Consider the following 22,525-nt stretch of genomic DNA (forward strand, 5'->3'; position numbering starts at 1 on the left):
ACTTAATACACGCACTGAATAAACTGTGTAGAAGTGAACAGATTTTCTGAAACCAGATTTGATGGCAAGGCTGAAAAAAGGAGTTGTACAATCCAGATATTATGAGACACAGGAAGTTAAGCTGGTAAGTCAGGAGGCTTCATTTGTGATGAATGCAGTTCTCAAAACTGTTTCAACACTTATTCTGGTAACTGCAGAACCAAGAGGGCCAAGTGATCACAGGAAGTGTTGTGATAAGGGAAAACAAGTTTTCCCTTGGCTGGCCCCTCTCTCACCCTGTTCCCTTTTCCTCAGCTGGGAACAGAGGAGGAGGCCACAGGCCTGGCAGTCAGTCCCCTTAGGGAGGCTCACAGCTCCATCCTATGCGTGCCTACTCACAAGTAAGTCCCACTATAGTCAATAGGACTTTCTCCCAGGAAAGTGTGCATAGGACTGCAGTCTTACAGCCCCATCCTATGCACGTCTACTCAGAAGTCCCGCTGAGTTCAATGGGGCTGACTCCTTAGGCTGCAGTCCTACTCACATTTACCTGGGAGTAAGCTCCATTGACTCTAATAGGGCTTACTTCTGAATAGACTTGCATAGGATGGGCTCTCACTGTACTTTCTAGTGGAGCCGCCAAGCAGGTTCTTCCCACGAAGCGCAACAGAAGCGCCCAACCACGTGACCCTCCCTATTACGTCACCCGCCCACACACCGTCTGGCGTCTCCCTCAACAGCGAGAAGGGAGCGTGCTGCTGACGTCACCGCGTTTGGAGCGCTGTGATTGGTCCGCATGGCTGCCAGTAGGCTATTGCCCCGCCCCCGCAAGGCCAGAAAAGGGAAGTGCTGGGGCCAGCAGCCGCTTCCTGATTGGTCGGAGCCGTTGTGGAGGGCGCGGCGTAAGCAGCGTCGGGGCCCTTGCGCCAGCGCTGAGTGGGAAGGAGCGTCTCGTGAGGTGAAGGTTCGGCTACCATTAGAGCGGCTCAGCCATGACGTTCAAGCGGGGCCGGGACCGTTTCTACAGCACGCGCTGCTGTGGCTGCTGTCACGTCCGCACCGGCACCATCATCCTCGGCACCTGGTACATGGTAAGGGCCCCACTGCGAGGGAAGGGGAGCGGGTGAGGAGTGCGCACGCGCGAGTGGTGGGAGCCAAGGTGGTCGCCTCTGTGGGGGGGTGAAGCTGTGGCGATGCTCCTCTCTGCGCATGCGCGTGGTCTCATCGGTTAAGCCCGGTCTGTTCTCACGCATACCGGATGCAAGAGTTCTAAAGTCAACCAGTTGGGCGCATGCGCAGAAGGGAAACCTGTTCTGGACTTGACGTGCGCCGTGGAATGTTGGCGCGCGTGCTCCATTGTGTGCTGCACGAGGAAGCTTCAGCGCTCGGCCAATCATAAGCACGGAGGGCGGGAGGGGGAGGTGCGGGAGATCAGTCCTCTGGAGCCTGGCTCTGTGGGGCTTCTTTAAGAACCGAAGAAGAGCCATGCAGGGTGAGGCCCAGGGTCCACCTAGTGCAGCCTCCTGCATCTCGCAGTGGCCCACCAGAGGCCTCGGGGAGCACCCAAGAGACCTGCATCCTGCTTGCACCTGGCTGCTTGGATGCAAGTCCCACTGAGTTCCGCTAGCCTCACTTCCAGGAGGCCTGTGTGGGATCGCCAAGTAAGCTTGTCACTCTGTTCCACTCTTACTGTTACACAAATGGGCTCCTCGGGACTTCTGCAAACAGCCCCACTGAGTGCAGCGACTGCTGAGGTCGCAGTTATGAGTCTGCTTGTTTTGCCCTTTGTGATCCTTTTTGCCCCCATTACTTCCCCATACAAAGAACTAGAACCCTCCATTCCAAGTCATTCAGTTTCTTCTCGGTTAACTCAGTAGCTGACACACTTCTGTCAAGGAGAGCACGCAGTTCTGTAGTTTTCATTTTATAAAGGCTATCTGGTGAGTCAGCTGACAACTCATTTCATCTTTAACCCACTTTTTGCCCAGCCCACAGGTGTGCACATTTGGTCCCTGTTGCACATATGCAGTGTTGGACTGGAATGGCTTAATTACCTGTTTTTACACTTTTGGTAGTTCTGGTGATCAGTAACAGGAATGATGAAGATTGGGCTGTATGAACCACTTGAACAGCCTCCTAGAAAAAAAAGTGACTCAAGGTAACGGAGAATAAATTGTGTGTTGACTAATAAAAAAAACGCTGTTCCTTCTCTTCTAGCAGTGACAAAAAGCTCAAATTCCTTTAATGCCCTTGAGTCCATTGGCCAGCGTGTCATTTTTGTGCTCCTAAGTACAGAACTACATGGCAGTATTGATTTTTTTAATCTTCAGTTAAATGCTTCCCATTGTATACTTAACAGCATAATCCCATACAATATTACTCAGAACTTACCATTCACGTTTACCACTGTGTTCAGTGGGACTTACTTCTAGATAAATTAGACATAGGATTGTCTCTACACCAGTGTTTCTCATACTGTGGGTTAGGACCCACTAGGTGAGTTGCAAGTCAATTTCAGGTGGGTCCCCATTCATTTCAATATTTTATTTTTAATATATTAGACTTGATGCTACCATGGTATTTGACTGCATTTAGGATTATGTTACAAATCTGTACTTCTAACAAGCTACTATGTATATTCTTTTAACAATGATAGTAAATGGGGCTTACTCCTGGGTAACTGTGTGTAGGGTTGTAGCCTAGGAGTGTTAAAAATTTTCCTGCTTGATGATGTCACTTCCGGTCAGGTCATCACTTCTGGTGGGTCCTGACAGATTCTCATTCTAAAAAGTGGTTCCCAGTGGTAAATGTGTGAGAACCACTGCCCTAAGGAGATTTTGGGAATTTTAGTATTGATGTGTTTTAGTGTTCAGTGTTGATGAAGGGAATGTGAATTTTTTCAGAGGATTATAGCAACCACAGCGCTGAATTACAGTTCACTGAGAGAAAGAGCTTGGTTGTGTACAGCTGTATCCAAGGTCTCCCCAAACAAAAACTGAGTTCATGCTTGTTTTTCCTCAAACTATTATGAATGGTTTTTGATGGGAAACTGACTCTGAAAGATAAGGGTATTAACATTTCAGAATACGATATTTCCACCTCTGAGTTGTGCCATTGAAGCCAGAAAATTACAGACCCATTGTGGGAGGAAAACAGAAAATGAGTCACTTCTGCTTTTTCTTGTAAAAGATTCCAAAATAGAGTAGTGTTTCTCAGCCAGTGGTATGGGTACCACCAGTTGTACTTGAAGTGGTGTCTGGTGGTACTCACAGGACCCCTGGACACCTGCCACCTGGCAATGAGACCAGGAATGCGACACAACAAACAGTGATAGGAGGCTCAGCTAAGTGGGCAGAGCTCCAAAGCATGCTTTTCCATGTTTGAAAAAGCCTTCCCATCCACCCTGAACCTCTTAGGGTGTTGCAGAACCCCCTAGTGTTGCATCTGGCCTCCCAACCCAGAGGTAACTGGTAGTGTTGTCATTGCCAGCTGCTTCCAGTGGTATTTCAAATAGTTGGACCATGTGAAGTGGTGCAGCAAAGGACAAAAGTTGAGAAACACTGAAATTGAGTATTGCGGTTGTTTGCCTTTCTAATAGGGAGATGGGAGCTAGCAGTATGTACTTTTTGTAGAATGAAACCCTTTGTGCTAGTTTGCAGAAGGGGCGTTCAAAATGTCTTGTGTGCTTAGCATAACTTTTTGCCACTCAATCTCTTGCCATCACAAAATCCTCACTCTTGGTTTCATACAACCTGAATATTTCCTGTTCATGGTGAGAAAGCCAGTTAAGCTGTAGTTATATAAGGTATTAGTGTGTGTACACAGAGTGTTTACAGTGGGTGGCCATGACTGAGTTCTGACGCAGCACCTCATTAGGCAGGGGCTTGCTTGCTACTGGTGAGTTACTATTCTTGCAAAATCTGCTGTCCTCCTGTGTCTGGAGAATGGGTGGAGAAGCTCCAGGCCATATGCTAACTTTGGAAAGGATCAGAAAGCTGTGAAAATCTTGCTGCCTTTTGGAGGTTCAGCACAACAGGTCCAAGCCCTCCTCACAATGTAGGAGACCAGTGTTTCACAGACCTATTTGCTCTTGATTGGACAGTCCATTGTCACCATACAGAAATCTGAAGAGAGCATGCTCTTGTGAAAATTCTATCTTCAGGTGTGATCCCAAATTGATAATTTTAGGCTTTATTTTATTTTTTTATAAAAATCTCCTATTCAATTTGCTTTTATATTGGATTATATTTAGAACATCAGACAAAAAGATTATATAATTCAATACAAAATTAAGGCTCCCAAAAGAGGAGCATAACTTGTCTTGGTGGTGAATAGATATGTGAGAGTGGGTGGAAACAGAACCTGATGCTAGAATCTCTTCCAAGCTCCTTGGTGCTCCTGGAACCAGACCCAGGAAGTATACTTCTAGGTAATACCTGATGCAAGTGGTGTTAAGTGGGTGTGAAGTATAGAGATGGAAGGATCAATTCCTTTCAGTTGCATGGGCAGAAGTAAATGTACAGGTTGAGTCTCATTATTTTCTAGGGTTCCTCACATGCACTAAAATTGCACTTTAGCAATTCAATTTAAAAAACAAGTCACTTTGCTCCCAAGGCTCCTTTGCAGCCTTGCTGACCTTTGTGATGTTAAGATAGAGTCATTAAGATGACAATCCAACAATCAGTCTCTCTCCAGGCCCTTAGAAAGGATTATCTTTCTTTCATGTGTTCAGGGGGAAGGGAGGGGGTCTTTTTGAGAGAGAGTGACTGATGGATTGTCAGTTGGCTACCCTCTCTCTAACTATTGCAAAGGACTGTTTTCCTTTAATTGAAAGCGCCCTTCATCATGTTGAGACAGCAGTGTTAGAAAGAATAAGATTTCTTGATATATGCAAAAAATAGTTAAGTAAAACAAGCATGCATGTAGGTGATGCATTGGCGAAGAGTTTACAGACAGTGTTGGCTTGCTGGGAATTCTAGATAGTCATGGATGAATTCCAGGGCATGTTATGAGGCACTCTAGGGCAGTGGGCAGCTCCTTGGCCACTGGTGAAATTCAAAAGGCATCATGCTTCTTAGAAGTGTTATACCTGCATACAGCACAGATTCTAGAAGCCTCAAGATCTTGTTTCTCTTTCAAATACCTTCTTTTCTCCCTTGCTGTTCCCCATAGCAGCTAATTTTTAGAAAACTTACCCATCTTTGTCTTCCTATAATCTAAACTGGGGTTTCAAACTTGTTTCATACAGTGGGCCAAAGTTAACATGCATAATTCCTGCTGAAGGGCAGAAGTGACATTGTTAAGCAGAAATTAACATCATTGAGCAGATGATGAGGAGAAAATATGCAAATCTTGATAATATTTTCAAGATATAGGAGAGTCCAGTTATCACCTGGGCTGCCCTTTCAGCAACACTGTTTCTGCCAAGCAAAGTTTCCTCTATTGTTTTTGTATTGTGTGGCACAGTAATGACCTGATCAGTACATTTTATTTATTTATGACATTTTTACCCCCACCTTTCTACTGGAGGGGATCCAAGTTAACTTACAAAACTGCAGGTATCTTAAAATGTGCAATGGCCACTCTGCTCTCTAGGCAATATGTGAAGTTCTCATTCATCACAACTATAATGGTCAGGTGACATGTTTACAAAGAATTGCCATACATGACACACAGTATTTCATGACAATTTGACTCTACTATTCCAAACAAACAAAAAACTTATTCTAACTACTGAATGCTATAGTTCAGGGGTGCTCAGCCCTGGGGCCACTTGCAGCCTTCCTGGGCTCCCAATCTGGCCCTCAGGGAGGCCCCAGTCTCCAATGAGCCTCTGGCCTTCCAGAGACTTGCTGGAGCCCATGCTAGCCTGATGCAATGGCTTTCAGCCTGACGGCCAACTGTTCAACCTTTTGCGTGAGCTGTGGGACAAGGGCTCCCTCCACTGCTTGCTGTTTCACATCTGTGATGTGGCAGCAAAGGAAAGACTGACCTTGCTTTGTGCAAGGCCTTTTATAAGTCATGAGCTATTGCAGGACCTTCATTCATTCATATAAGTTCCATCTCTAATATATTCATTTATGTAAATTTATAGAAATTTGAAATGTAAATTCTTTTTTCTGGCTCCTGACACAGTGTGAGAGAGATGATGTGGCCCTCCTGCCAAAAGTTTGGACACCCCTGCTATAGTTTATGCTAAAATAGTAACAAACCTTCTGAAAACACATTTGCAGAATAAGCCTATGCATCTCTACTCAAGTAAATCCCATTGTGTTCAATGGGACATCCTCCTATTAAAGTGTTACATGATTGCAGACTCTAAATCAGCATATACTGAAGGTTTTTTCTGCTTCCCTGTCCAGACCATATCTAATTTCATACATCTTCCTGCTGCCTCTTTTTTCCCCAGCGTAAAAACCCTTGAACATTTTGGTAGCTCTTCTGTATAAGATGCAGGATTCTTTATACCTTTCCCCACGATATTATTTTGGAGATGGAGCAAACAGAAGTGCTCTTCTGTCTGCGTAGCACACATGGCTGCATTACCGCTTTCAGCTATCTGCATATATTGCCTGGTTTGGGCTGATAATTCTTTCAGCATTCCTATTGCAACTTCATAGCTCATCAGCTGAGAGCAAATAATGATCTGATAATTGAGATAGCCATATCTCTCATGGGCTGGTTAAGGCACTTCTATGGGTCCAAGTAGGCCTGTGCGCTTTATGTTTGACACCCTTGATTAAACCAGTGGTTCTCGCATATTTAGCACTGGGAACCACTTTTTAGAATGAGAATCTGTCAAGACCCACTGGAAATGATGTCATGACCGGAAGTGACATCATCAAGCAGGAAAAATTTTTAACAATCCTAGGCTGCAATCCTACCCACATTTACCCAGGAGTAAGTCCCATTGACTATCATTGTTAAAAGAATATACATAGTGGCTTGTTAAAAGTACAGGTCTGTAACATTTCCTCAAATGCAGTCACATGCCATGGTGGCATCAAATCTAATAGATTAAAAATAAAATATTGAAATAATGGGGATCCACCTGAAATTGGCTTGCGACCCACCTAGTGGATCCCAACTCACAGTTTGAGAAACACTGATCTAAACCAGGGGTCTCCAAACCCAGGCCCCAGGGCCAGATGTGGCCCGTGGCAAGCCTCTATCTGGCCCACGGCCAGCCTCTGGCCCCCTGAGAGCCTCTGGCCCAGTTGACCAAACACAACCAGAGTTGTGCTTGTGGGGTGATGGACTGGGGGCCCATTTAAGAGTGTGCTTTATTTCTTGAGATGTGTTTGTGCTTGGAGAAGCCCTGGACATTTGGCCCCTTCATTTATTCATTCATCTAAGTTCCATCTCTAATGTATTTACTTAAATTTTATATTTAATTTTTTTTTCCGTCCCACGACATTGTGCCAGATATTTGATGTGGTCCTTCGACTGAAAAGTTTAGAGACCCCTGATCTAAACTGTGCAAGAAGAGATAAGCAGCCCTGAGATTGCTCTGAGATTGTGTTTAAAAAAAGAAAGAAAAGCTGCGAGAGACCTGGAGACCTCCAGTCCTCTCCAAATGGGATGGTAACATGAAAACTATGAAAGTTCACCGAGTCCTTGGGATTACAGTTTGTCTTCTGTTACCAACCAGTGCAGCTAGTTATCCAAATGGGAATCTTCTAGTTTGATGGGATGTTTAGAGAATGGGGTATGTGTGCATATGCATGCATTCATGTTCCTGGTGTAGGACGAGAACGTTTTGAAAGGCTAGTGTGGTGCTGTGCTTTAAATCATAGTTTTCAGGCATGGCATGTGTATCAGTGATTCTGCAAAAACTTAAATTTAGGAAGGTGCAAGGTGCACTTGTCAGGTGCAAGGCAGTGGCACCAGGATTGTCTTGTGTTCTCCCTGTGGCATCTAGTGGGCCACTGAGTTATGGACTGCACTAGGTGGGCCTTTGGTCTGATTCAATGGGGCTCTTATGTTAGGAAAGGGTTCAAATTAAATGCCTCCAAATATGAGATGCTGGGCAATGTGCATCTCCAGATTTTCGTCTTTGAGTAGGAGTTCTCACATAACTGTAAATGGGGGTGGAGGGCAGGCTGTTTAGGAAGCTTGTGCTTTGAATACAACCAGTATGGGAATTGAGAATATTCCTGTAGTTCTGGAAGGTTCAGGTCACATACTTTGAGCTGCAGTTTGAGCCATTGTAAAATAAGACGAATCAGTACTGAACCTGGGGGTGACAGAAATTATAATTTCTGGTTGGATATTATCTTGGAACTCTTTCCTAGTTAGTGATTCAAATAAATCCTGTATTGCATAGTGTCAACTATAAAAATAGGTTACAGTCATTAGAGTTTAATTTTATTGTATAAAAATTAGCTAAGACTGTAGTCTTAGGCATGCTTGCCTGGAAGAGTAAACCCAACTGAATGCTGTATGATGTGCTTCAAGTATAGATGTATAGGTTTTTATAAATAGCATGAGAATGTTTTAAGTACATATGTATTATATAATTGTCCAATATGTATAATAATAATAATACTACAGGTATTTTTATACCGCCTTTCTTGGTCCTCAGATTTCTCCTTAGACTTTATTCAAGGCGGTTTACATAGGCAGGCAATTTAAATCCCCGTAGGGATTTTTACAATTTGAAAGAAGGTTTCTATCTTTCAAGAAACCACAACATTCAGATGTTTCTTTCTTGATCTGGTCGCACATTCTGGCCTCCCACGCTCAGAGCAGATGGAATAGTTCTGCTCAGCTTGTCAGCTGCTTCAAGGTCGCACGGTGCTGGTGGCCTCGAACTGGCGACCTTCGGATGTTATCTTCAGGCAAATGGAGGCTCAACCCTCTAGACCAGACCTCCTGGTATAGCAAGGTGACTTAATATTATATAATCCCAATGAACGAGAACAGTGAAACAACAAAGCAAGACGGATAAACATGGCAAAATCCTAAGGCTGACCAATTTTGTTTGTCTGTGTTGAATCTGTTCAACTGTGTTGACCAAGAAGACTAGCAAGAGCAAAACTCTGTGCTTTAGTGGATTAAAAGGGGAAATGCTTGCTGGCATCTTAGAACAAGTTATTACATAACATTCTTCTACTCATAAGGTACTTTGTGGTTTTTGTTTGTGTTGCAGATTATAATAAACCTATTAGGCTAAACTAAATCCTCTTTTGTAAACTTTGAGGGTGTTGTGATGCCAATTCTAAAACCATATTTCCCATTCCTCTTCTATGGTTACTGTTCACATCTATCCATGAATTGTACACACTGTCAAATTTGGTGTTATGAGTAATATTTACCTATAATACATCACCCTAAAAATGATTATTATGTAAACTTTTGATCTATGAGGGTGTATTTTTTAAAAAGACATCAAGACTTTATGCTGTCTTGATTTTTGCTGCTTTTCCACTACTAAAAAGTTGTTGTAAAAAGTTGTAAAATTGTAGGGGTGTGAGAAGATGTTTATCAATATTACTAGAAATATTTTAAATATTTCTACTACTACACTACTATAATATTTCTACTACTAAGGCACTACTACAGCAGTATCTTGAAAGGGAAAGTATATTTAGATTTTTTCCTCCACTCTTCAGGTGATAACTTTGCAGAGTGGCCAACAATTTAAAACAACAGCTATCTACCGTTGCAACATGAAGTCTTTTTTTATCAAGTGTTTTCAGTTTCCTAATCAGTCAATTTTAGTTTCCCAGTATTTTAGCATAGCATTTGTCACTAATACTGAACTAGATGACATGAAGAAAGCACAGATGAAATAATAAGTTTAAAAAAAATATATTTTTTTTGGCCACAAGCCACGACTGTTAAAATACTAGTACAAAATAAACTCGAGCAACAATACAAATCTTGTGGCCTCACTCATAAGTAATTAAGTAGACTGTAAACAGTAGTTTGATGATCAGTCTATCAAGTGAGCAGGGAAAAAAATCTACAGAAATTTACAGATATGATCCATTATAAAAACAAATAAAACCACCTTTACATAAGAGGCTATGAGAAATTCAAGGTTTTTTTTTTGGCAAAAAGCTGTTCTAGTTACCAGTGTGCTTTCTTATAACCAGGCAACTCAGTGAGTGGAGGCATAAATCTTCTACTGAACCATCTCCATGGATACAAACCATAAATTGATTGCTAAACCATTTTGATAACCACCTAAGATCACAGTGGTTGTCTGTTGAGTGGAGGAAAGTCAGAACCCTTCTGATAAGAAAACTTGTTAGATCTGTTAGGCAGCATTCATTGATATCGTTAAACTGACTAAAATATGGAGTCAGTTTTACTTTGGGAAGCAAAGTTTAAACCTATCTGCATCAACACAATTTAAAAAAGGGTTTGAATTTCTTATTAACCACTTTGGGTTGAGATCTGGAAAAATAGATTGAGAAAGCTGTATGACTACAAAAGCTCATGTCTGGATTTCCTTTAGTGCAGGGGTGCCCAAACCTGGGGCCACTTGCGGCCCTTGAGGCCTCTCAGTGTGGCCCTCAGGTTGCCCCCAGTCTCCAATGAGCCTCCGGAGATTTGTTGGAGACCACACTGGCCTGACGCAACTGCTCACAGCGTGAGGGAGACTGTTTGACCTCTTGCACGAGCTGTGGGATGAGGGCTCCCTCCACTGCTTGATGTTTCACATCTGTGATGCAGTAGCAGCAGCAAAGGAAAGGCCAGCCTTGCTTTGTGCAAGGCCTTTTATCGACCTTGAGCTATTGCAAGGCCTTCATTCATTCATATAAGTTCATCTTTAATATATTCATTTATATAAGCTTATGTAAATTTATTCAAATTTTAAATGTAAATGAATTCTTTTTTCCCTGGCCCCCGACACAGTGTTAGAGAGACGATGTGGCCCTCCTGCCAAAAACTTTAGACGCCCCTGCTTTAGTATACAGAGAAAATGCTAGAATTGTATTGATAGTCTGTTTTGCCTTCAGTTTATCAGATTGAAGGTGTACTTTGAACAGCAGGTTTCCGAGAAATGAACTTCGTGATAGAGTGTTTCAACCTGTTCAGTTATACGGCTGTTGGTATAGCATATATAGGCCTTGGATTTCCTGCCAAATTCAGACTAGCTCATTCTTTTCTTTTTGTTTATATTTACGGTAATTACATTGCTCTCTAAAGCCACCAGTAGATGGCAGAAGCCCACTGAAGTATGTGAAAATATAACCGTATAAATCAGGGCTTACAATTTTTTGCTGGTAGATGCTAGGACAGACTTATTCACTAAAATTGTGTAGGTATCCCATGTGTATAAAAATTGAACAGGAGAGCTAATAGATAACTTTGCTTATCTCCTCTTGTTGCTATAATGTTCTTAGTTGAGTGGCCAGGAGTTCACATCCTGTATTTGAAAGCTTTGCTCAGCACCTGTCTCACTTTATGGAACCAACTGCAGCCTTTCAGCTGACAAAAACAAGGTATAGATGTCCTGCCTTATGCTAGTGAATTAATATGTGGGCCAACATAAAGCAGTTTTTCACAGTTAAGAAGGCAGTCTGGAACACGGCTCGGTCACTAGTAAGAGGGTTAGGGGGATCCAATTGTGAATTAACTGAGGCATGACTTATTGTAGCCAGATTCATGAGACAGAAGCTGGTGCAGTTGGTGCATGGGCCATTGCTAGACAAATACTCTGGACAGCAGTTACCACCTGGAGCATAACTGGTCCAGGAGAACTTCCCCTTGTGATTTCAACGGGAGTTCAACCCTGTCCTTGACAGGTTGGTACAGAACTATCCAATTAGTGGGTCTTCCAGCCAGAAGGTCTTCTGCCACCTTAAGATTTAATGTGAGGTAAGGAGGAACATCATCCTCGCGATGCACTTTATTATTCTCTAGGCCTGTAATTAGTCCTTTAATTTCTTTTGTTGAAACTGATGGCTAGGGTTTAACAGTGCCAAGGTCAGCGTTAGTACCTGGCAATCTTGCATAAGTTAGTATCCTTAAATCACTATAAAAATAGTTTTCCAGTGTTAGCCACCTATGGAACAGGCAGTTTTCTAAAACCATTACAACAGTTAGTTAGTAATCAAAAGACCACATTAAGCCATTTCTGCCCAATGTTGCATATATGCAACCGGGATTAAATGTGTACACCTGTGGGCTGGGCAGAAATGAGTTAATTCTTTGATCTAGCTCAGTGTTCTTCAACTGTTAGGTTGTGACCACACTGAGGGTCACAAAATCTCACTTGTGTGGTTATGACAACTTAAGGGAATGCAAAATGTTTAGGGCCCCTTCAGTTACCAGGAGATTGTGTCCCAGTACTGCTCAGTTTCTTAGCAATTATGCTAAAATAGCTTTCAGTAGTGCCTGGCTATGTGGTAACTTTTTCTGCACTCTAATAATATTTGGTTACAGTGAACAGTTCTGGGAGAGTGTTGCGGTACAAGAAATGGATGGTAATGGGAGCAGAATTGATGGTGGGTCTCCTGTCTCATACTTTATTGATTTATTTTGATCGATAGGAGTTGTTGCAGGAAAATGGCTGAAGACCACTGATTTAGCTGCTTGTTCAGTGTATTCCCCATGGTTCCTTTGAAACCGAGATTTCCTATGTTTTTATATTTCTTTATATTCCTCCTAAATAGCAATATTTTACGTAGTTCTTCATTTACTTGTTTGAGCTACTTGCAGTTTGTTTAACTTATCTTTTTAGGGCATGTTTTCCAGTAAATCAACAGACCATTTTACTGTTTTATCAAGTATTTTGGGTGATCCATTTGTAGTTAGCAAGAGAGGTTTTAAGTCTCTGCAGTTTGGCATTAAAGTCAAGTACACATACTGATAGTATGTCTATGATGAGAGGTTAAGCTCTTGAGTTTTGCAAAATCCGCAACCCACAGAATTTTCAGTCTCAGCAAGTTGCTCATTCAGTTTTAATATTCTAGATCAGTGCTTCCCAAACATTTTAGCAGTGAACACACTTTTTAAAATGACATCTATCAAGACTTACCTATCTTTACTAGGAAAAAAGTGATATTCAAAGAAATAACATTTTAAATAATAATAATAGCAGTTGGGGTTCTGTGCTCTTGAGGCTTCTAGAGACCTTACATATAGTGTGTGTAGACATTTGCTAGACCCCCCCCCCCATAGAAATGGAGTTTGATGGTTCTCCCAAAATCTTTAGTCATTCCAGGATACCAAGAAGGCTTACTCAGAACTGGAGAGCAAAATGTGCAGTTAGGGGATTCCAGGCTAGACAAAATGTTGAAACTAGGTTCTTTCATGATCTATGACATGTCAATTACTAGAGAAAATTGGAAAATGTAAATTTTAATTTGGAGGTATGAAGATTACCTTATACCACAGGTTAGCACCACAGTCATGAGACTAGTCTCTCCATCCAGATTGCCTGCTGCTGCAGTTCTTTTCTGCAAACTGGGCAAGGGTCCTTGCAAAGCTCTTTTTAAATGTTTTAGAGGCTTCGCAACTCACCAAAAATGCACTTGCAACCCCATTGGTCGGTCCCAAGCCACAGTTTGGGGGAAACTGTCTTAGATCCTTGTTAAATTTAAGAGCAGTTTCAGGTGAGAATGGGGTAAATAACTCAGAGATGACAAAACTTTTTTTCGAAAACAAGAACTTTTGAAGCAGCCATAGCTGAAGTGAGTCTGTTTAAAAAAATAATTGCAAATAAATGCTGGGGGATGCAAATGAAAACAGTCTCTGCTGATTTGAAGGTACTGGATATTAGGCTTGCTTTGTTTTAGATTCATTTGCATAGACTTGTTCGTTGAACTTCATTTGGCAACTAGAGCTATCGGTTTATACTGGTGTGAAAATATAAAAATTTATCAATTTCTGTTCATCCACATGGAACTTGTATTTACAGGCAAATCTCAACCTTTGGACACATCTAGGTGTCGAAAAAGAAAATCTTGACCGATTGCATTTATAGGAATTATTTTTTCTCTCTCCAAAGATCCAAAGTGGGTTAAATCCACCCACTTATCCATCTTTTCTGTCCTAGGTTGTTGAAAAAATGTACTAGGGTACTATCTTTTCTGGTCCTTGAAGACTTAATAGAAGGCACTGCAGTAGCATGGGAGTATTGACTTTTCAGGGCACTGTTGCTGCTCCCCCTTTCAGCCTTCCAAATGACTGCAGCAATATCCCATCATTCTTCTTTTCTTGAGGAATGAATGTTTTAAAGTGTGTATGCAAGTTGGGTATACTCCCATCCTAAGTCTCATTGGGATGTTCTTTCCTAGCTTATGGAAGATCCTTCCCAAGCTTTCTCAATAATGAGACTACTTGTTTAGGGACAGAGAAATGGATAATTGCACTTGTGGAGAAGTGTGTTTTTTGTGTTGTGTGGACCTGCCTAGTCAAATGCTGAAATTGGTTGCAAGAGCAGTCTCTTTCATATCTGCATTTTTGCCATTATGACAATTGTAGTGCATGGATAAAATACTTACATGCAAGAGGAAACACAGGCTGCAGTCTTAAACATGCGTAAAAGATGTCTCGCTGGAGTAGATGGGACTTAACCTTGAGTAAACATTCTAGGGCAGGAATGGTCAAATGTCCTTAATGTAAAAGCCGCATATGATAAAATTCAGATGTTTGAGAGTTGCAAAAGAAATGTTTGAGAGCCACAATATTTAAGAAGCATTCAAATTCTTAAATATGTTTACTTATCATTAACATTAAACTTGTGTTTTAATCCAGTGGCGACTCAGTTTACCTGGTAAATAAAGCTTAAAAATTTATCTTTTTAGATTAATTGTGATGCAAGAAGGAATTTAGCCAACATACTTCTGAGAGCTGCACATTATATGCTAAAGAGCCACATGTGGCTTGTAAGCCACTGTTTGGCCTCTCCTGTTCTAGGGTGACCCCGGAAGACTAAATCACTTTATACTGTAACTAGTTAGCAATATCTTGGTGAATTAAAATCTCTCCCATTGTTGTGTATTCCCTCAGGTGGTGAATCTTCTGGTGGGCATTTTGCTGACAGTCGAAGTGACTCACCCCAATACTGTGTCAACTGCTGACATCCAGTATGAAGTCATTGGTAACTACTATACCTCTGAGAGGGTGGCTGGTAGGTGTATAACATCCTATGCTAAAGTTTTTTGTGGCCTAAAAACCATTGCAAATATATTTTTTAGAAAGCATCCTGCGATTCTAGTGTAATGAGCTTTAAATAAAAGTATTTTAAAATTTAATTTGTCAGGCACATTGAAGGGTCACTTGATTTTTGGCTTGACTTACTAGTTTAGCAATATATTCATAGTGCTCAGTTCAATCTCAAAGCAATAAAGTAGTAAAAGCTAAACAGGAAAATTGATAACTACAAGTTAAGTATTTCAGTGGGCTTGGGAGCTATTATTATTATTATTATTATTATTATTATTATTATTATTATTATTAACAGTATTTATATACCGCTTTTCAACTAAAAGTTCACAAAGCGGTTTACAGAGAAAAAATCAAATAACTAAATGGCTCCCTGTCCCAAAAGGGCTCACAATCTAAAAAGCTACAGTAATGAATTACCTTGAACTGATGTGACACTTTCCCTCCTTTACTAAGGATAGTTGAGAACAGTTTTTCATCTCTTAGGTGTGGCTGTTAAAAGATGGTGGTGCCTTTGGAGGCATGCCCAATGTAAACTTAGAGTCTTAAAAGACCTGTTTCAATGAGATAAGAGCTGACTCTCAAATTCTTAATCAGTGTACTGCTGAATCTAATTGTGGTAACTTGAAAGTGGGTTCTAATGCACTCCTGTGTAAACGTTTGTTTTCAGCATATCCAAACATACTGATGGGTCTTTCATGTGTTACGATGTCCCTTCCACATGATGAAAAATCTTCATAGCCTTATTAGTCTAAGGGCTTACTGTTTGACAGTTGTTACTTGATTAGCTATAACCAAAATCCAATATTGATAAGAGTTCATATAAGTGGATCAATAACTTTATGTAAAATAGTTTTAATAGGTAGCTATTTTTATAATGATTCTTGGTGTTTTTTCTCCCCTTCAGAAAATGCATGTGTCCTTTTTGCCATCTCACTGCTCATGTTTACAATCAGTGCTATGATGGTGTATGGAGCAATTGCAGTAAGTATTCATGTGTAATGTTCAGCATGAAACTTAGCTGGTTTCACTTCAGAGTTAACAGTGGTTTTTGTTTGGCTTTTTTATTAGCATCGAGTGGGCTGGCTGATTCCATTCTTCTGTTACCAGCTTTTTGACTTTGTCCTCAGCTGTTTGGTGGCTATAAGTTCTCTGACATACCTACCAAAAATAAAAGACTACCTGGATCAGCTGGTAAGTATCTACATGTGAAGTCTGCCCAAAAATATTTGAGCAAAGTACTTTGGGTTGTGCAGCAAAGACAAACTACCCAGATCAGTAAATGATAGATATGTCTTCTGTAGCTCCAAAGTAGAAGCAGCAATTGCAGAGTGTATTGAGTTCTGATACTGGTTTTCATCTTCTGTCTTCAGTCCAATAAATAGATCATGAAAGCAAAAGTGGTTATTCTGTACTTCTTTCAGCATAATTCATATGTGCAAAAGATCAGGCCTCTTGTTTTTTGACTAATGTGATCTTGGTGTCTGTTTAAACATTACTGTTTCCTTCCACTAGCCCGATTTGCCATACAAAGAGGATCTCCTCGCCCTTGATTCAAGCTGTCTTTTGTTCATTGTTCTGATGTTCTTTGCTTTGGTCATCATCTTAAAGGTCAGTCATAATAATGTACACTGAACTTTAAAAGAAATACTACTGTTGTTACAAAAATTACTCTTTGGAGCTATCATTCCAGTTTCTTGGAATGCCAGTTCTCCAGACCCAGGCAGGGGAATTTGCCAGCCACTGTTACCTATAGAATCATTTTAATGAGAAATGCCAGAAGCTTAATATGAACTACCAGTATGCTTAGCCTGCTGTTTCCAAACTGTGCGTCCATGGCCCACCAGTGGATCATGACCCAATTTGGTGCATTGCAAAACTGACAAGGCAGATTAGACTATGTGCATCAAGGGTTAAATAACCTGCTACTTGAGGTGCTGCTCAGTCACCATTATAGCCACTTAAAGAAGTGAAACTTTTTTAAAAAGTATGTCCTGATGCTAAAAGGTTTGGGAACCAGTGTGCTAAGCATTTGCCCTCCCTAATTATAATTCAGTAGGGATTGGTGCATTGGTTAGCAAATTTCTTAGATAGCTAGAAACAGGTTAACACTTATTTTCTTTAAAGCAACTGAAGGGTAAAACATAGTATTTTTGTTCTGGGTAAGTTATGTGTACCTGAGTAAAGGGATTACACATGCATCTGGATCTTTCTGTCCACAGTTGTTCCTGTTCTTAAAAAGGTAAACTGTCCTACAGTTTAAAAAATTGCCTGCCTTTTTTGGGATTTGCTGCAGAACACTTTCAGGACAAGCTCTGGCTGTCTGTGATGGTCTTTTATTCATGGAAAATTCTTCATCTTATGGCTGATACATGCTGAGTGTGTGTTCTGTCTCTTTGAATTACTGGCACGACATTGTCTTAATTTTGGTTAATGGTTTTGGAGAAGGAAGGACGCAAAGAGAGCTTGAAAAATTCCATTCTCCTAGTCTAATGTAATTTCCATACATCTGTAGCTGCTAGTATTTGCTACTTCAGGTTTATCTATCAAAAATAAGGTGGACTAGAAATAATGTATGAGTTATTGATTGTTTTCAACGTAACATCAAGCTGCACTACAGTAGTAATATCAGACAACATTTAAAATATGACATTACTAATGTTCTATCAGATGAAATTGTTGTGCCTTTTGAGCTGAACTTGAAGCTTGAATAGAAATATTTGATTATAAATATTAAAAATTCTTCTGCCAGCTTCTAACCTGTTGGTGTCCTTCAAAATTGTGTGCTTTCTTTTGCTTTTTTTAAGATGGGATGGAGGAGATAGGGCTGTGTTTTTCATGTTTTTAATTGGAGTCTATTCTAGATGAGACTTCTGAAGATAGTAACCGAATGCTGGAATGTTTCATTATCAGACCAGTGCAGTAGTTTTTTTCTATAGTTCTTACTTTGTTCTGTTCTAGAACAATGTGTTCCCAAACTTCATTCCTTGTTTTTTCTTGGATTGAAACTTCATGCAACCTTCAGTCTTGCAGTAAAAACATGTTTGCTTCTTGGTCTTTGGCAAAAATGAGCAGGCCTATTCCTTGCAACTACAAAGTAGTCCAGTTAATATTTCCTTCCCATTATCTAGTCACTTGGGGCTGTAGTTTCTGTAGTGATGCCAGTCACCTTTAAGTGGACTCCATCAGGAAATTTGCTCATGTCCTTAAGTCTCTCCCTTGGAGTGTCACTGCCTGTATTTGTTTGAGGGAGGTAGAAATTAGGATTGCTTGAAGGCTTTTGTTCTTAAGAACCTAGAGAATCGGATGGCTTAGTTTTTCTGCTCTACTTGCACATTTGTGGAATTGGTGCTTGAGACCTTACAGTGCAATCCTGTACATGTTTACTTGAAGTCCCATTATATCCAGTGGGGCTTAATCCCAGGTAAGTGTGTCTAGGATTTCAGCCTTAGCATCCTCCCTGGTGTGCTGAAAGACAGTAGTAGTGGATCTGGGTGGACAGTGGTGTATCTTCACCACCACTAAAGCAAGAAAGGAACAATGTGGTGCTGTAGTTATAGCATATGTTCATAAATGAAAGCACAGCATGTTGTAGCTATAGCTAGAGAGCTATAGCTCTGCACTTCCTTGCAGAGTGGTGCTTCTTATTTGCATCAAGGAAGCTGCTGAAACTGCTTGTTCTAACAGGATTGCTGAATGTATGTGTCTTAATTCACCAATCCACCTGCTGTTCAGATCCACCTACATTCAAATTGTCTTTTTTCCTTCCTCATATTGTAGGCCTACCTAATTAACTGTGTGTGGAACTGCTATAAATACATCAGCAACAGAAACTTGCCTGAGATAGCAGTATATCCTGCTTTTGAAACACCTCCACAGGTAAGTCTTCATGAGAACAAAGTTCTAATATTGAGAAATAGAATTCATAAAATACATTTTACTTGAACTAACTTAATTCAATTATAAGCTTTCAGATTTGCACATTCTTCCTGAAGCATAAATGTTAAGAGGCAGAACATCACATCTTGGTTAAGTCTCATGACCCCTATCCAGGGAGCTCTGCTTTAATGCAGGCAGAGTCATTGATGGCAGAGTATATATTAGAGGTCTGGCCTCAGTGTTTGAGGCCAAGACACAATTTCTTTAAACCTTCAGAAGTATGGAACAATATAACACCAGCTCAAGGCTCTCTGGAATTTCCCAAAATTTAGAACATTGTTTTGGTACTAAGCAACTACATGTGACAGACTATCTTATAACATTAGGCAGCAATTATGTGCATTCTTTCCTCAGAGTAAGCCCCCTGAACACAGTAGAACTTACTTCTGAGTAAACACACGTTAAAACTGATTTGATCTGCCCCCATTTCTAAAACCATGCAACTTACAATAGAAAAGCTATTTCAGGTTACAGCTTGGTGCACTGTTACATTGTAGTGTATGTAATGGTAATAAAAGAAACTAGTCATTTGCTATTTTGATTTTAGTGTTTACTGTGGAACTGGGACTCTGCAAAATGAACTTTTCAGAAGAGGTAGCTTTGGAGTTCTCACTACGCTCCATGTAATTCTCTAAATAAAATAACAGGATGATAGAGTAAAGGTGAAACTATAGTAACGTTCTCCCTCATAGTGGTCAAACAACTTGAGAAGTTAGTTCAAGCTAACTTTCAGTATTAGAACTCTGGAGTAAGGCCTTTTTGCAAGACTGTTGTAACAGAAGATGTAAGGGAAAGAGTTACCATGTGATTTACCTAAAGAATGATAGAAATATGCATAATACAGAAATCCAGTGGTTCAATGGTTGAACTTAACTGTGCATGTTTTGACACCTCATGCTACTGTTGAAGGCATTAAACCAGGATAAAATTGGCTTTCATATTGCTGTTAGTCTTTCCAGTTTGTACCCTTTTGTAACTCAGAGCATAAATTGCTAGTGATATTTGCATGGTGTGTTGTTAGAAGTTTATCTTGGTCTAAAATGTTCTCTCTCCTCCTCCTCCAGTATGTTCTGCCAACTTATGAAATGGCAGTGAAGATGCCAGAGAAGGAACCCCCACCTCCTTATATACCTGCCTGAAGCAACAGAACATGTGCTGAAACTCTCATACCAGCTTTTTTTATACTGCTAAATAAATATTCAGGGCTTTAGGAGAGACACTATACAGTTGAGGGGCATTTGATATAATCTTACTAAACACAAATCCATATGAGTGATTTTTTTTTTTTGGTCCTCTTGGTATCTTAATTTTATTGGTCTCCTTAATCCTTTTAACAAGTTATCGCCTTGGGGCTTAATTCTGCAAGTACCTTTGTATATGTATATATAACTTTATTCATAAGCATTTTTGTTGATTTCATTTAATTTGGACAAGTGAGATTTATCTTGGAGAAAGGTATACACGAGATCAGGCTCTTTACAACTACAGAATAGTTCCAAAAAACAATCTGATAAGACTACAAGATTACAGTATAGATTTTTTCTTCATTTCTTGGTGGGATTGGGTGGGCTTTTGAGTTCAGATGTGGTAAGCAGTTACATCATATGCATTTACTTTGCACTTTTCCTTTGTTATCTTACCTTACTGTGTTATCCAATGCCTTGAAACAATATTTTCAGGAAGCTTGAAGTTGGCACTACAGTTTGAAGTTTTTGCTATATGCTGTGAATGCAGGAAAAATGCACACAGTTGTGTCTGTTGCATGCCTCTAATCTGTATGTTTTTTCATCTTTGTTATAAATGATGCTTTAATAAATCTTGTTTAAAAAAAGCAGCATGTGTTGTGTTATGCTTTCAGTTTTGTTTCTTTTGAAATCAACCCCATCCCCTATTCAAGTCATTTTTGATAAAATACTGTACCTCCAAGCTAAAACAGTTATTGGATTTGGAGGAGACCTACAAGGCTATCTAGTCCTATTCCCTGCTTGTAGCAGGAAAATTTTCTCAAGTGTCTCTAAAACTCTGCTTGAAAACCTCCAGAGATGGTAAACTAGCCACTTCACTCTGTAATCAATTCTTTTGTCAAATAACTCCAACCCTTAAATTCTTCTTGATATACATCTGAAATTTCCCCCCTGCACCTTAAACCCATTGGATCTAGTCCCACTCTCTAAGATAGCAGAGAACAAATGCTTGTCCAGTTCCATGTGACAACCCATCAGGTATTTGAAGAGCACTGTCATGTTCCTCCCCCTCCGCACCACCTTCAGGCTAAAACAGAATTCCCTCAACCTTTCTTCACCGGACATGTTTTTCAGGCCTCTGATCTTCATTGTCCTTCTCTACACCTGTTCTAGATGGCTGCGTCCTTAAAGGATGGCATCCGGAACTGAACACAATTCTCTAGATACTGTCTGACCAGTGCAGAGTAAAATGGAACCACTGCTTTTCATGATTTGGAAACTGTAGTTCTTTTGATGTAACCTAAAATTGCATTAGCTGGCTCATGTTCAGCTTGTGATTCACTATAACATCGAGATCCTTTTCATACATAGTACTGGTAAGTCAGATATTTCCAGTTCCATACATAGTCCTTTTTTTGTGTTTAAGAGCAGAACCTTGCATTTCTCTTGATTGAATTTCATTTTGTTAGTTCCAGTCCAGTATTCTGTTTAGATTCTGTTTCCTGTGGTGTTAATTTTAGTGTCATCTGCAATTTTGATAAGGATTCCTTTTACCATTTTATCATAAAGATGTCAAACAGGGCCCAAGACAGAGACCTGGGGCACTCCATTTGAAATTTTCCTCCAGTTCGATAAGCTATTGATGAGCACTTCTTGTATATGGTTATCCAACCAATTATGCATCAATCTAGTGGTTGTATGTTCTAGCCCAGAGATGTCAACTATAAGGCCTGTGGGCCAATTTTCTGGCCCCCATTATAATTGGATTTTCCCAGTGTGATGATTGGGTGTTCTCATATCTTGAAATAATGAACAAGCTTTGCAAGTATTCTGTTTGTAGTTAATGGGCTTTTATGCGAGAACAAAATGCTTATTTCTGGCCACCATCTGCTTAATGATGTCACTTCCAGACCTTAGCAGGCACTAGGAATCCTATCCAGCCCACTATATGAAACTAGTTTGACACCCCTGATCTAGCCCATATTTTGCTGACTTGCAAATCAAGATGTCATGAATAATGATGTCAAATGCTTTACTGAAATCAAGAATAAATTATAGCTTTTCTACCATTCATGAAGTTAGTAACCCAATCAAAAAAAATTTGGCAAGATTTATTTTGACAAACTTACTGACTTCTGGTAATGTGCATTGATATCAAGATGCTACAGACTGTTACTAAGAGTGCCGGTGTGGGGAAATTTTTCATCTTTCTCTCTGAAAGATGCAGGGGGACCAGCCCTTACTACAGCTTTCAGAGAGAATGTGACCAGAATAAAGTACCCAGCCCCATTTGGTAA

General features: G+C 40.4%; 1 protein-coding gene across 1 annotated transcript; it reads left to right on the top strand.

Annotated features, from left to right (window-relative positions):
• Positions 1–849: 849 nt before the first annotated feature.
• On the top strand, positions 850–20,874 carry LAPTM4A (lysosomal protein transmembrane 4 alpha). Its single transcript, XM_066639849.1, has 7 exons — positions 850–1,070; positions 14,950–15,070; positions 16,013–16,089; positions 16,177–16,299; positions 16,621–16,716; positions 18,886–18,984; positions 20,109–20,874. Exons 1-7 carry the CDS (start codon positions 972–974, stop codon positions 20,181–20,183), a joined length of 690 nt encoding a protein of 229 aa, XP_066495946.1. The 5' UTR covers positions 850–971; the 3' UTR covers positions 20,184–20,874.
• The last annotated feature ends 1,651 nt before the right edge of the window (positions 20,875–22,525 follow it).

This window comes from Tiliqua scincoides, chromosome 1 (assembly GCF_035046505.1).
Source record: "Tiliqua scincoides isolate rTilSci1 chromosome 1, rTilSci1.hap2, whole genome shotgun sequence".
NCBI classification, from domain to species: domain Eukaryota; kingdom Metazoa; phylum Chordata; class Lepidosauria; order Squamata; family Scincidae; genus Tiliqua; species Tiliqua scincoides.

Coding starts and splice junctions, on each gene's coding strand:
- LAPTM4A (XM_066639849.1), top strand. CDS start 972: ATGACGTTCAAGCGGGGCCGGGACCGTTTCTACAGCACGCGCTGCTGT. Junction 16,090..16,176: donor TGGTGTATGGAGCAATTGCA/GTAAGTATTCAT, acceptor CTTTTTTATTAG/CATCGAGTGGGCTGGCTGAT. Junction 18,985..20,108: donor CTTTTGAAACACCTCCACAG/GTAAGTCTTCAT, acceptor CTCCTCCTCCAG/TATGTTCTGCCAACTTATGA.